General features: G+C 43.9%; 1 protein-coding gene across 1 annotated transcript in view; it reads left to right on the top strand.

Annotated features, from left to right (window-relative positions):
- The window catches only part of ITPK1 (inositol-tetrakisphosphate 1-kinase), a 165,971-nt gene that overhangs the window by 147,812 nt on the left and 3,664 nt on the right, over positions 1 to 14,495 (top strand). Inside the window, exons 5-9 of the mRNA XM_056851337.1 lie at positions 5,086 to 5,184; positions 6,248 to 6,288; positions 7,853 to 8,018; positions 12,721 to 12,788; positions 14,075 to 14,237. Of these exons, the coding sequence (XP_056707315.1) occupies positions 5,086 to 5,184; positions 6,248 to 6,288; positions 7,853 to 8,018; positions 12,721 to 12,788; positions 14,075 to 14,237 (537 nt within the window). The remainder of the gene's footprint in view (positions 1 to 5,085; positions 5,185 to 6,247; positions 6,289 to 7,852; positions 8,019 to 12,720; positions 12,789 to 14,074; positions 14,238 to 14,495) is intronic.

Consider the following 14,495-nt stretch of genomic DNA (forward strand, 5'->3'; position numbering starts at 1 on the left):
ATAACTGGGTCTCCCTTGTATGTATTGTGTGGAAGCAGTGAAAATCTGCCGTCAAATCTTTCCTTTTTTGTCATCTGCTTCCCTCGGGTTCCCGAGTCTATGTTTTTCCCCTCAGTAATAATGGGAATCTCGCTCTCATTCTTAAGCTGCAGATAAAGGTGATGATAATTGGTGACTGCAGGTAGGCCTTTTTTAGGTTAGCTGCTGCCATCTCAAAGTCTGCAGTGTATTCAGTTAAACCCAATAAGGTGCATTCTGGGAATATTTGGGAGATCGTTTAATTAGGGAAAGAAAAACATTTTGCAGACAGGGACAGAATTCTAAAAGAGAAGTGCCGTAGCTCAGGCCTGGCTGGAATCTGCTTCCTATGATGTGAAACCTCACAGTGTAATTCTGTACGGGGTTGCCTGTGGCTGAGTTTGGAGGAAAATGTACTCCGTGTGTGTAAGCCCTTTGGATGAACTGCTCCATGTGTTCCCAAGCAGAGACTTGGCTTTGAATACATGCAGCTTGTAGGGTTTGCTCCCTTTCTCAAATTGAGCCCTCTTTCTAACACAGTCCAGGGATTACTCATGCTGGAGAACTTGTTCTTAAATGGATCTAGTTCCATCAAATCTCTGAGACCAAGTTGGTTTAAATCTAGTTTGAGCTACTGCAACTATGGTTCATTTTCAGTCTTCGGTGCAGCCCCACATTTGGGACTGCGCCTGCGCGCAGGCCTGCCACCGGAAACTTTCCATAGCCTTTGGCCTAGACTGGGGATGCCCCTCCCCTTGGAGCAGGCAGGGCCGGCTTCCTGCCGAACTCCAGAGTGCTTCCTGGGTGGGGCATCCCTGCCCTCCTCAGTTCCTTTCTTGCCGCCACCGAGAGTGGAGCTTTCTAACCCTCAGAGCCGATCAACGTTTTTTCTCAGCTTCTTCTTCCGTGAGTTTGATTGTTCTTTATCTGGCTGCCGTCCGGGGCTGCCCGGCCAGCCCACAGACTCCTTATTCTCCCGCTTTTGCGGTCTGAGCAAAGTCTGTATAGCCGGTCCCCTCGGCTCAGCGCTGAGCACCACTGTGTCTTCAAAGTTACTCTTTATAAATTGCACCAAATGCGCCATGAAGATCCCTCACTCCAATGAGCACGATCTTTGCTTAATGCGTCTGGGCGAAAGCCCACATCGTGGCTGCTTGAGACACTACACCATTGACCTGCAAGTAAGAAGAGATGCAGAAGTTGGCAAAGTGGTCCTTCAAACTCTATTTCAATAGCCCGACACCCACCTCCTGGTTTAAATAGTTCACTAAAATCCCAAATGTGGGGCTGCACCAAAGACTGAAAATGAAAACAGAGTTGCACTTACCTGTAACTGCTGTTCATTGAAGTCTTCTGTGCAGACACACATTCCCTCCCATCCTACCCCGCTGTCTACATAATAATAATAATAAAAATACAAATAATAATAATAATAAAATAAAACTACACCTACATGGGTCGGCGGCGGGCATGGAACTGAGGAGGGAGGGGATGCCCCGCCCAGGAAGCACTCTGGAGTTTGGCAGGAAGCTGGCCCTGCCTGCTCCAAGGGGAGGGGCATCCCCAGTCTAGGCCTGAGGCTATGAAAAGTTTCCGGTGGCAGGCCTGCGCGCAGGCGCAGTCCCAAATGTGTGTCTGCACAGAAGACTTCAATGAACAGCAGTTACAGGTAAGTGCAACTCTGTTTTCTTTCAAATATTTTAGAGAGTTAAAATGACCTTGATGTTGAGTGCAATTGATAAATGGCTTTCCAGTCCCCCAGTTGGGGCATTGCATGCACTGTTATATCACTTCCGGAGAAAACCTGGAAGAGGTAGAGGGTAGATCTAGGAATTGAAGGAAACTCTTAGAGCTATGCTATGTCACCTCTGGGTTTTCCCCAGAACTGATGCTGGCCCCTGAACCTCCTGCCATTTGCCTGGTATGGTCTGGCAACGCTAGTTTCTACTATCTGCCTAATGTGAACTACAGCAACATTATCCTCTTCTCATCCTCGTGTGCTGTCGGGGTACCATACTGTTGTGGCTGAATCAGCTCTAGCGGGTGCGTGGTGCAAAACATACAACCAGTTGGGGCCATGCTTCAAAACAGCTTAATATCATCCATGTAAAACAAGGCATAAGCCAGTGGCATTTGCTACTGACCTGCTTTTTGGATGTGTATGGGTCGAGTTACGATAGTGCTTCAGATCAAGCACTCAGCACCCCAATTCTTTTTTTTTAATAAAACTTATTACATCATTAAAAATAAACAATACAATCCAAACATCAACCAAAACATATAGAAATATAAAACATATATTTCTAACAAGCAATCCCTTTATGATCTACCTCCATCTGATTCTAGACATTTAAATATATTTTTCATTCTGGAAACTGTAGGACTCCATACTTGCTCTAAATCCTCTGTTTTTATCATTTTGGTAATAGGTCAGTTTAATCAAGACATAGGTCTCTTTCATAAGAACATAAGAAAGGCCCTGCTGGATCAGACCAAGGCCCATCAAGTCTAGCAGTCTGTTCACACAATGGCCAACCAGGTGCCTCTAGGAAGCCACAAACAAGACGACTGCAGCAGCACCATCCTGCCTGTGTTCCACCGCACCCAAAATAATAGGCATGCTCCTCTAATACTAGAGAGAATAGATATGCAGCACGACTAGTATCCATTCTAACTAATAGCCATGAATACCCCTCTCCTCCATGAATATGTCCACTCCCCTCACTTTGTAAGACCGACTAATTAAATCTGGTGAGTTTTTTTCCTTTCCAACATCTAGCAAAATTTACCCTTGATATTGTTAACATGTGGAGGAATGTATTGAATATATTTCTTATGCATGCTCTGTAGACAAGTTAGTAAAATTGTTTCTGGTTTCATAGGTTTATCTATTTCCAGACCTTTAGATATAATATTAATATATTTTCCCAATAAGTTTTAGCACTAATACATTTCCACACATATGATAAAAAATCTGCCTTGTCTATTTTACGAAAGCAACATTTACCTACATCTTCATTTAAATTCTTCATTTTCTGTATTCTAATAGGGGATAAATTCTTCTTTAACTAGGTGGCAATGGTACAGTGTGTGCAGAGAAAATATGCCTTGTGATTCATAAGTCATGAGAATTCTGGATCCTCCCCCCTTTTATTTGTACCAGAAACAAATGGAGGGAAACGAGGTGGAACCAGACGTCCCGCTGAGTTTGCAGGCTGACAACAAGAGATATTTGTGAGCCTCAGGCATATGGGTGGGAAGTCAGCCAAGTTGAGAGATGTTCCCATGTCTCTCTAGACTAAGAGAGTCCTCAAATTAAACCAGGCTGAGGAACTTTCTTCTCGCAAAAACTTATAAATATTGTAACGCTGTCGCTTTCAGATTCTGATGCTTGGTTTTATCATAGCAGTGAGACAAAAGCTTTGAAGCCTGAGAAACTTTGTTTAGATTCTTTTTCCTTTTTAGATCCAAGTCAGCCTCAAAGCATCAATCTGTCTGCCAGCCTGTGTTTTTACAAGTTACCAGGCTGCCTCTCCTAATATTCATTATAATAAGTGAATGGCCACAGGAGCTGAAAACTGCCCAGCCTCTCCCTGCCACAGCCGGTCTTTCACATGTAGGATGAATTTCATTGTAATCCTGACTCCTAGTCAGTTCTAACTACAATTGGTCAATTTGAGCTCACACACACCACTCAGATCCCACCCCCACTGTTCGGAGTTGTCACATGATCAGTGTAATGTTGGCCCTGTAAGCTCTTGGCTCCACTTTTGTGAAAATACAAATTGCACAGGAGACTCTGATCGCATGTGAGTTCTTGGTTCTAGCTTTGTGCTGCTCGCACAAGTAGACCAGCATACTATTGGTACCAGATTTAGCTGAAGTCTGGGAAAGTTGTATGCTTGAGCCTTACAGTTTGAAATGAGCTTTCCAACATTGTGAGGAATCAATCATTGGACCATGTTTTCCTAGGCTTAAGTGAATCCTATTCAGCCAGATGTGACCAAAGTGGATGCCTCAACTTTTCTCTCTTGCTTCTTGTGTCCACTCCAATTGTGTCAGCTTTTCTCACTCTTCCCCTTCCCCCATGTCTAAGGTTGCTCTGAGATGCATTTTATCTTCATTGCAACTTGACTTACCTGAAGCTCCTTGCTTGGTAGGGGTCAAGGCATAGCCTGATTTGTAGAACTGCAGAGTGATGGTGGTTGGATTTGGGGGGGGGGCGGGTCATGGAGAGCCTCTTTGAAAGTGTGTTTTGGACAGATGGCTATACTTAGATCGTCTTTCACTCCTTTCCAGCTCTGAATGTGTGTTTCCTGTAGACTTGTTGCAACTCATTTATTTGAAATGGTTATATCCTGCACTCTTGGTGTACAGTTTCCATTTGTACAAGTTCAGACAGTCGATAATACCAAAGAAAATAAACCGACAGGGTGTAACCATCAGTAAATACCAGTAGCAGTCTGAACAAGACTCATAGCAATAGCAGTAACAAATTCATCAGAATCATGAAATTAGTATAATCATAAAATACAAAACCTGTGCAGGTGAGAAAACTCAGTGTCCTCCAAGATAGCCTAGGATTACACAGCCATCACTCACTGGCTGTGCTCAAGAAGGGAATGTCTGACCATGTCTGATAGTTGTTCAGATTGTTCACTCTCAGGGATAATTCTCTAGGAGGGGTGTCACAACTGCGTCCTTGAGGATGGTTGTCACTGTCCCCTCCTTTAAGAGAAGTGTTCAACACTCGCTGGACTCAGACAGGTAATCCCATCTGGCCAGATGTAATAGTGATTTTTATTTACTGGTAGCCTTTATAGGCTGCCTTGCTCCCAAAATTAGGGGAGGGTCAAGGGTCATGGTAGGATCGATAACTCTAAGCGGTGTCTTGGGTATCCTCAGGTCTCAGTAACTGAAATTCACCTATGGAATTGCAGTTAGGCAGGGCTCCAGTGGTAATGATCTGAGAGTTTTCTGTGGGAATAATGGTGTGGTGGTTACCTGCAGTGGCACCAACTGGGGAGCCAAGAGCTTAACTGAATCCTCCTTTTTTGTGTGTTGCAGATGAGAGGATCTGTTCTCCACCATTTATGGAACTGACAAGCACATATGGAGAAGACACCTTGCAGCAAATAGAGAAGAGTGGAATAGCATTCCCATTTAGTACGTAAACAAACGTTTTGCCCTAATAAGGAAACTCCTGAGGTATTTTTCCATAAGAGATGCTGGTAACCAAGGCAGTGCAAAAGAAAAAGAAAAAAAAAGATGGAAATAGCTACTGCAACACACACGCAGATAATAATGACAAGTTGAAGTTTTAAAATGTTCCCAGTATACAAGTTGTGCAATTTATTGTAATCGCTCAGAGCTACCAGGATTGGTGAGTACCCTGGATCATGGACAGAAGTTGCAATCGAGACTGCATGTGGCTTGTTTCACATTCTGGGTTTGTTCAGATGCACCGATGGTGAACAATTCGGGTCACAACAATTGGAGCAAAATGTTCGAGTGAAATTGAATAAGAGTCAGTGATTTTTGCTCATTAAAGAGCAGGTTGTTGCTACAGTGGAAACAAATCATTCCTCATATTGGCAGCAGAAGTTGGCGCTTTTGCACTAGTTGAGCCAGTGTGTACCCTCGAGCAGGAAAGGGGAACGAGGGTTGCACACCAGGTCACCCATAGGTCATCTGAAGCTCCCTGCTTTCTAGCCATTGTGTTTTTATTTATATTTGCTTAGATAATTACACCCTGCTTTTCTACTCAATGGGGACAGAAACTGTCTTGCAATATAATTCTCCCCTCTCTCATTTTACCCTCACAACAACAGCCCTGTGAGATTGGTTTCACTGACAGAGAGTGACTGGTCCAAGGTCACCCAGTGAGCAGAGTGGGGGTTTGACCCTGGGTCTCCCACATCCTGGTCTAACACTATACTTTGTGCCTGCTTCCACTTGCATTGCACCGTAGTCTGAATTGACCTTTGGTTACGTTACCTCTGGTCTATTCTCAGCTCTATGATTATATGGGTGACAACGCATTATGTGGATGATACTCTGCTACCCAACTCAATCCAAATGAAAGGAGAGAAACATTGACACATCAGCAGCTAGTTTTAGCCTGGTTGAAGGGATGCATTTCCAACCAGGTGTGTTGAATGGCTGTTAAGCATTTTGTTACGCTCAGCTTTGAGCACTCACAGGTTGCATTTCTGTTTTATTCCTGTAGTTTGCAAGACAAGAGTGGCCCATGGAACCAACTCTCATGAAGTGAGTACCCATCCAAGACTCTGGGTACTGCCTGATAATGTGCCCTGATTACCATTTAGGTCAACGAGATTGGGGGGGAACTCTACCCATGCCGGTTTTGCTCATAGGTCTATAGGAGTTGTTACCATTACTGCTAAACAGTGAACAGTCCTACACAGGTCTACTCAGAAGTAAGTTCTATTTTATTCAGTAGGGCTTACTCTGAGAAAAATGTTATTGGGTTACAGCCATAGCCCCCTAGCCAGAAAGCTGTTAGGACTGCTGTGGCAATAGGTATTTTCTGAGGAAAACAGATGTGGTATGCAAAAAAACCCATTGAAATAGAAAGTGTTAACCATCAGTCGGTGCTGTTTGTTGAAGCTTAAAAATATTGTTTCTATTTATATAGACTCCCTTATGTGTACTAGTTCTTGTTACGATTTTTCTTCAAGGGTGAATGAAGCAATTCAGAAAGCCCTGTTGGTTCAATTTCATCAGGGCTCTGAGGCTGAAGTGGGTCAGATTGATCATCTTGAACCACTGTGTCAGCCTAGCTCTGAATTTTGCATATCAGATTCACACAGCAGCCAGTCAGATCTTAATGTAGCCATAAGTATTTACATTTTTCATTTTGTAAAATTTCAAACCGTTTCAAAGCTGCTCGGGAAGTGGGGGCTGGGAGATGGGGTTGATGATGACATGACACCTGTTCCTGGTTTCAGCCTGAGCCATTTTGCAAACTGGAAGAAGCTTTATCTGGGAGAAGAAAATGTGGCCCTGTTCCTCTAAAAGTTTTTACAGCTGCCTTCATCCCGAGAGTCATGAATAAAGCTTCCTCAATTAAAGTTTAAGCCTACTATAATGGTGTGCGCTGACAACAGTGCATGCTCTGTCTCATTATTTTTGTATACCATGGCTGCTGTTTTTCACAGGTCCAGCATAGCAAATTTATATTCACATTCTCTGTGGCAGTCTGAAATAGAAGTGCAGTTCTTTCTTACTAGACTTTGCAAGTTACATGGAATGCTATTAAATAAGGCCTCACACAACACAGGCAGCCCTTAAAGTCCATTTGACAGTTTCTGAACGTAGTGGACCCTAAGGACTGTCAGGAGATGGCTTTCATCTTCCATCTGGCTCTGATTTTGCCTTGTTTGCTCAGTTACGTATTGCCCTTGAGCCTCTGCGCTTGGCTCATCTGAAGCCAGTTTTGCACCCTACAAAAGTTCTTCTTCATTTGGAAAGCTTGGGAGATGGGCTGCTCATCTAGGACAGCCATATACATTAGACACAAGCATGATCATCACATAGTGTGCACAGGAGAGTAGCCACCATACATGCACCATACGTACACAAGTGCAGGTGTTCCATGCAGAGTGGAACTCTGATCCCTGGAGCAAGAGATGAAAGAATTTGCGGACAACATCCATGCATGGGGGGGAGGAGAATCTTTAAATTATGCCCCAGTCAGAGGCACGTTTATGTCACACACTTCATAAACGATCTTGTAGGAAACACTATTGTGATACAAGTCTGTACACTACACCCACATGAGCAGTGGCAAAGACAAGTGTTTGTTTTTCAGATGGCTATCATATTCAACCAGGAAGGCCTGAAGGCCATCCAGCCCCCGTGTGTGATTCAAAGCTTCATCAACCATAACGCCGTCCTCTATAAAGTCTTTGTGGTTGGAGAGTCATACAGTGTGGTGAAGAGGCCGTCTCTCAAGAACTTCTCAGCTGGCATTTCAGGTAAATTCTCTCTGAGAGTAGCATAGCATGGCAAGCATCAGTCTGAAAGAACACTGTTGATGGGGTGCCAGAAGCAGAACAGCATTTTTTTCACAGTGGTGGACACGCACTCCATTTTTAATTTCTCTTTGTGGGGGGTGGCCGCGAGTCTTTTTGCTCCCCGTGCTTGCATTGCTGGTCTTCTCGATTTGTTTGTTCGTCTTCATTCATCAATTAATAGATGCAAGAATATTGTTGAAAATACTGGAGAACTTGGTATCAGGAAATGGAAACTGGCACGGAAATAAAACGTGCAGGTTCAGTTGGCAGATGGGAAACATTAAATCAAAGCGGGGGAGTTTTCAAGTTGAACCGGCAGGTATGAGAAATTCGAAAGCATCCCTACTCGATCATCAGCATTTCTTAACCTTTGATGTAAACTGAGGGAAACTTGCAGAGAGCTGTATGTAAGTAGTGAGCTGTTGTGTGTGTGTGTGTGTGAGAAAGAGAGAGAGAGAATAAATAGCCTGTAACAATAATCCTGTGCTGGCATCATGAGAGACTAACAATGGGGTATCTCTAGTTTCTATCTAAAAGCAACCAAGGCTGGAGAAAGTGGAGCTAATGTCACCAGAAGATTCTGTAATGCTGCTTTTGCAACCTCCAAGGACAGCCGAATGGAATGAGTTTACAGGACAAGATTTCTTGCCTTGCAGCAGCCAGCCTTCCTCAAGCTTCTCCAGGACCTTGGAGTGGGGGAGGAACCCTTGGGAACAGAGTGGGATGTGGTACGGAGGACTGTAGTTCAAGAGATATCAGCAGAAATCCCTCCATGGCCTCTTGTGCAAATTCTTGCTCCATTGGTGGAAGAGTTTGTGTGAAACAGGAGAGGTGAATTCTTCCAGCTGCCTCTCTTACCTGTACATCGTCACCCCCCAACACTGCTTCTGACTCTGTTCTCAAGGGTCCTGAGAACCAGGGACACAGGGGAAGGAAGAGGAAGACATCCATCCCATGAATGTGCAATGTCCACTATTCATCATATCCAAATCCCTGGTTAGCACAGATGTTTTGGTCATTGCAGTACTAAACCTTTGTTGCTTGGAAGAAAGCATCTCTGATCTTTTGCATCCTGCCCTCCAGGTGTCGTGGGCACATGCACATACTCGGGGGGGGGGCTTCCTTGAAGGGCCTTCCCTGAAGCCGGGCGGGGGGCTCTTTAAACAGATCTGTGCCTCCCAGCCGGGAGGTGCAGATCTGTTTAAAGAGCCCCCCGCCCGGCTTCAGGGAAGCCCCCTGAAAGCGCATGGGGCGGGGAGCCGAACCCCAAATTTGCCGAATTTATTTCCCGAACACCCTGAAGTCGGGGAATTCGGCTCCCCCCGTTTCCTACCTGTTTTGAATTCGGTTCTTCCCTAACCGGAAACCGCCGAATCAGGGGAAATTCGGCGGTTTTTCGGTTCGGCCTGGCAGAATAGTTCTGTTTTGCAGGCCCTGTGGAACTCCCTGAGGTCCCGCAGGGCCCTGATGTCACCAGGGAGACTATTCGACCAGGCTGGGGAAAGGGCTGAAAAAGCCCTGGCCTTTGTCAAGGACAACCACACCTTCTTCGGGCCGGAGACCGCCAGTAAGTTATTATTCACAGAGCGTAGAGCTCTCTGGGGGGCATACTATGGCCGGAGACCACCAGTAAGTTATTATTCACAGAGCGTAGAGCTCTCTGGGGGGCATACTATGGCATGGTGTAGTGGTTAAGAGCGGTGGTTTGGAGCAGTGGACTCTAATCTGGAGAATCAGGTTTGATTCCCCATTCCTCCATGTGAGCGGCGGACACTAATCTGGTGAACTAGATTGGTTTCCCCACTCCTACACATGAAGCCAGCTGGGTGACCTTTGGCTAGTCACAGCTCTCTTAGAGCTCTCTCTGCCCCACCTACTTCCCAGGGTGTCTGTTGTGGGGAGGGGAAGGGAAGGTGATTGTACACCAGTTTGATTCTTCCTTAAATGGTAGAGAAAGTCGACATATGAAAACCAACTCTTCTTCTGTATGTGGATGGTTTGATTTGATCCATTTTCCAAAGCAGTATTAAACTGCTGTTATGGAGTGTCCTCCTTTATTTGCACTTCTTTGGGAACATCCAAACCCCTTTGCAGGGTCACTAATGTACTAGGAATCAAAAGTTGTGTTTGCTGGAGTTAGAAAATGCAGAATACATAATAAAAATACAAAGATAAAAACAATACTATACAATACAAACAGAGAACAAAAAGTGTGGAAACAAGCAACCTCTGGGTGAACATATAGAATTTTGATACCATTTCAGTAATTTCCCTTTATTATATGCTATTCTAGCTTCTTAATAATAAAGATACTACTGTTAACTTACTCCTTCATTATAATATTATAGTATTATCTATAGTATTAATACTTTTGCAATTATATAACAGAGCTTGCCTTACTAAATATTCATCTGATTTTATCACTAGTGCTAATTTATATTTAAACAATTAATTTCTATTATTAACTTTTCCAATATAAAATTATTTCTAATAATTTTCTATTTTATTTATGCATGTTTTACGAAATGTATGAATACTACAATGTCCAATTCTTTTGGACCTCTTTGCTGGGTCTTTTATTCACTTGATTTGTCAATGTGGCCATCGCTGCATACTCTGTTAATTTATCCTTCCATTCTTCTACATTTGGGAAGTCTTTTGACTTCCACTTTGTAGCAATCACTATTCTAGCTGCTGTGATCATATACCTGATCAACTCTTCCGAGGATTTCACAGTGGCAGTTGGTACTATTCCTAGCAACATGTTTGTAGGATCCATTGCAAATGTAACTTTTAAAAAAAATTGAATTTCAGTATGGACTTCGTTCCAAAAATATTTACTGTTACATTTCTGATAATTGTCTTGTTCCCCCCCACCCCAATGTTTTGGTTAACCTCTGAAGTGAGGACCTCTGGAACCTAACCAGACTTAACACTGGGAATTCTGTGTCTAGAGCTCCCAGTGTGTGTGTGTTTGTCTGTTTTCTTTTAAATAGCTGGTGCTCAGGACCTCAATTTGGATCAGGACCTATATGTTTGTCCAGTGGGCAAATTGCAGCTCTTCAGGGTTGTTTCAGGTAGGGAAAACAGTGAGGGGGGAGGTTTAAACCCCCCCACCACACTGCAGTCCCCATCCAAATTGGGGTTCCGTGTATTTGTTACTTAAAAGGACTAAATCACTGGGAGCTCCATGCACAGATCACTGGGAGCTCCATGCACAGACTACTGGGGGCTCCACACATAGAATTCCCATTGTGTCTCGTCTAGTTTGGCCCTCCTGTCAACTTCCTCCATGACTAGAGAAAGTGAGTCTTGTGATTCCCCTCCCCTCCCGATCATCGAATTAACCTTTGTGATCTTCCATGAGTTTCCACTTAAGCCATTAAACACACACGAGCAAGATATTTACAGGGATAAGGCGGTCATGGTAACTTGTGTAACAGCGGGGAAGTAATAGGTGTATCCAAAACCCAAAGATCCAAGCTAGAGTTAGATATGGGTTAAAGGCAGGAGGAGCAGTTTGACACGGGAGAGCAGAAAGGACCAACACTATAAAACCTCTTCCAAACTGCAGGCAGCCAGGGTGCCTGTCGGCCAGGTCTGACCAAGCAGGATGCAAAAGGGGATTCTCTGCTGGCCACAGACTTTGTCCTGTGGCCAACCCCGTTGGGCCTGATAAATAGTGCAGACTCTCAAGTCGTAACCCTAAACATATACGACTGTCATTTTGTTGTATGTAGAGCAATACAAATGAATGAGTTATTATTATTTGGGATGAAATTGGGTGGGGTTTCCCCCCTGACATTCATTTTTGTCAGGAGAACAGTGTTGACTTTTTGAAAGAACTGGACCATAGAGTGCATCCCAGTGTGTGGGAGAGGTATGCAGGAAATGCTCAGCTGCTTCTCACGGTTTGCACTGGATTCCTGTGTCTTCCCTTAAAGTAAAGGGCAAGTCTTACTTGTCTTGCAATCAAACCATAGTATATTGTCCCTTGAAGAAATATGATTCTTCCCTTACATTGGCATGGGTTACAGTTATATGAGAGTCGCAGGAGGCAGTGCTGAGGACGACACTAATCATGAGCATTGCCCCTCCACTGTGTCTGCACTTTTTTTAGCCTTTTAAACATTTTCTTTAAAATCACGTTAGTTGTGGAGTGCCCCCCAGCAATATCATTCCAGAGGAAACACCCTCTTCTAATCTTTAACCAAGCAAAAGGTGCCAAGCTCCATCAATCTCATGCTCTCCTTCTGCAGCAGTCTGTGTCTTGGCATTGTGAACGTTGTCCTTTTGTTCTTTAAAGGCTGTACGTACCACTTCTTTCAGCCGTTTGCAGCAAGGCTGCCATCTCACCATCTGTGCTGTGGGCTATTGTGGTACTGATGCTGGAACGGAGCTAGAGCCCACTCCTGGGTGTGCTGGTAACATGTGGAGATTGTTCATGGCCGATGGAAATGCCCATCTCAGTTGCTGGACTGCGCTGCCCCCTAGTGTTGGTTTTTCTCAGCTAAAATCCTATTAGGAACCAAGATGATCGTTTAGAATTGAAAGGATGCATTTTATGCTATTTATGCTAACACTATACCTGTATATTCCCATCTTTCAGAATTATGCTTTAACATGCTTGATCTTTTGTCTTTTACCTTTCTCCCAACTGCAGATCGAGAATCGATATTTTTCAACAGCCACAATGTATCAAAGCCAGAATCCTCTTCAGTCCTAACAGCAGTAAGTTCTGGAAGCCTCTTTCTGAAAGACAACGATTAACTGCTTATCTCTGCTGCATTACAAATAGCAGAGAGATCACAATGTTCCTCTTTGAAGGATTTCTCAGTTAGAGGCAGTTCTTTGCTGGTGTAGCCTAGAAATAGATTTGAAGCTCGCCTCTTCCACTTACTTGCTAGAGGGCCTTAGACAAGCCAGTCTGCCCTCCAGTTGCAAGATGTAGGTAATACTTTTGACCTACCTTGTAAGCCTGTTGTAGGGTATACAACAAATTAATGTGTATTAAGACCTTTGAACACTTGAAAGCGCTGTGTTTTTATTATTGTTTTCTGTTGAAACGGGGATCACTCCAAATCAACCAGGATAGTCTCCAAAATACTTCAGCCTGAGATAGGCTTTCATAGCTGAGTAAGGATTTCAATTGCAGGCCTCCCTTGTCCTAGACAGACAATAGCCCCTGCACTATTCAGGTTCCATGTTTTAGTCATCATTGGGGTGCATAACTGTGGAATACAGTGTTGGAGAGATTTCTTCCTCTTGTGCTCCAGTGAAGAATTAGGCCTGCTTCTCACTGAACTGTGCCTGGGTTGTAGCACTTAAAACATGATAGAATGCTCCCTCCTATTCTCCTCACACAGAAAATTAGCATGTTGGAAACATGGGGCCTAACCTAGGCTTGTCATGCCAATTTTCTGTGTTCAGATGTTGTTGTGTAAGAAGCAACATTCAATTGCATGAGCCCCCCCCCCCACTCCGGACAATATGTTTTCTACCTCGATGAGAACTAGGCACAGACTCTGTAAACATTACATGAGTTACCAGCTCCAGCATAACTTTGCTTTGAGTATTTACTCATGAGATCATACCGTGAACGTCACATTTTACATAGGATGATGCCTAAAGCATCTAGCAGAGGAAACATTACAGTGAGAGCCAGCATTGTATAGCGGTTGGAGCATTGGACTAGGATCTGAGAGACCCAGGTTCAAATCCCCACTGTGCCATGGAAGGTTGGTGGCTGATTTTCGGCCAGTTACTTTCTCTCAGCCCCACATACCTTACAGGGTTGTTGTGAGGATTAAATAGAGGGGGGAAATGTTTTAAACCACCTTGATTCGCCATTAGGGAGAAAATGGGTACAAATGAAGTAAATAAATTCCTAATGTGACAAAGATGACCTTTATATAGTCTTTTATATAAACCATGAATTATCATATTTTTTAATTTGCTGAGATATCCAACAGTTCTTAAGTGTGTTATTGTTCCCCTTTCTCCTCTTCTCTTTATAGCTTGATAAAATAGAAGGCGTGTTTGAGAGGCCAAATGACGAGGTCATCCGAGCGATCTCAAAGGCGCTGCGGCAGGCCCTGGGGGTGTCTCTCTTCGGGATTGACGTCATCATTAACAATCAGACTGGTCAGCACGCTGTGATTGACATCAATGCATTCCCAGGTGAGAGCAGGCTGCTACAAGCCGTGCAAACTCCATCTATGGCACACTTAATTCAACATCCATTTAGGTCCATGTGAAATGGAATGGATGGATTTTATTTTGATTCCCAGCATCTGTTCATCCCACTTTTCTCCTGCCTTCATTAACAGTCTTAATTTTACAGCAGCTTCTCTGTGATCTTTTCTTCTTTACCTATAGCTGCCCCAATTTACCTGCTTGCTGCCCTGTAAGACTCACCTAGCTTTTGTGGATTAGTTT

This window comes from Euleptes europaea, chromosome 6 (genome assembly GCF_029931775.1).
Source record: "Euleptes europaea isolate rEulEur1 chromosome 6, rEulEur1.hap1, whole genome shotgun sequence".
Lineage (NCBI taxonomy): Eukaryota > Metazoa > Chordata > Lepidosauria > Squamata > Sphaerodactylidae > Euleptes > Euleptes europaea.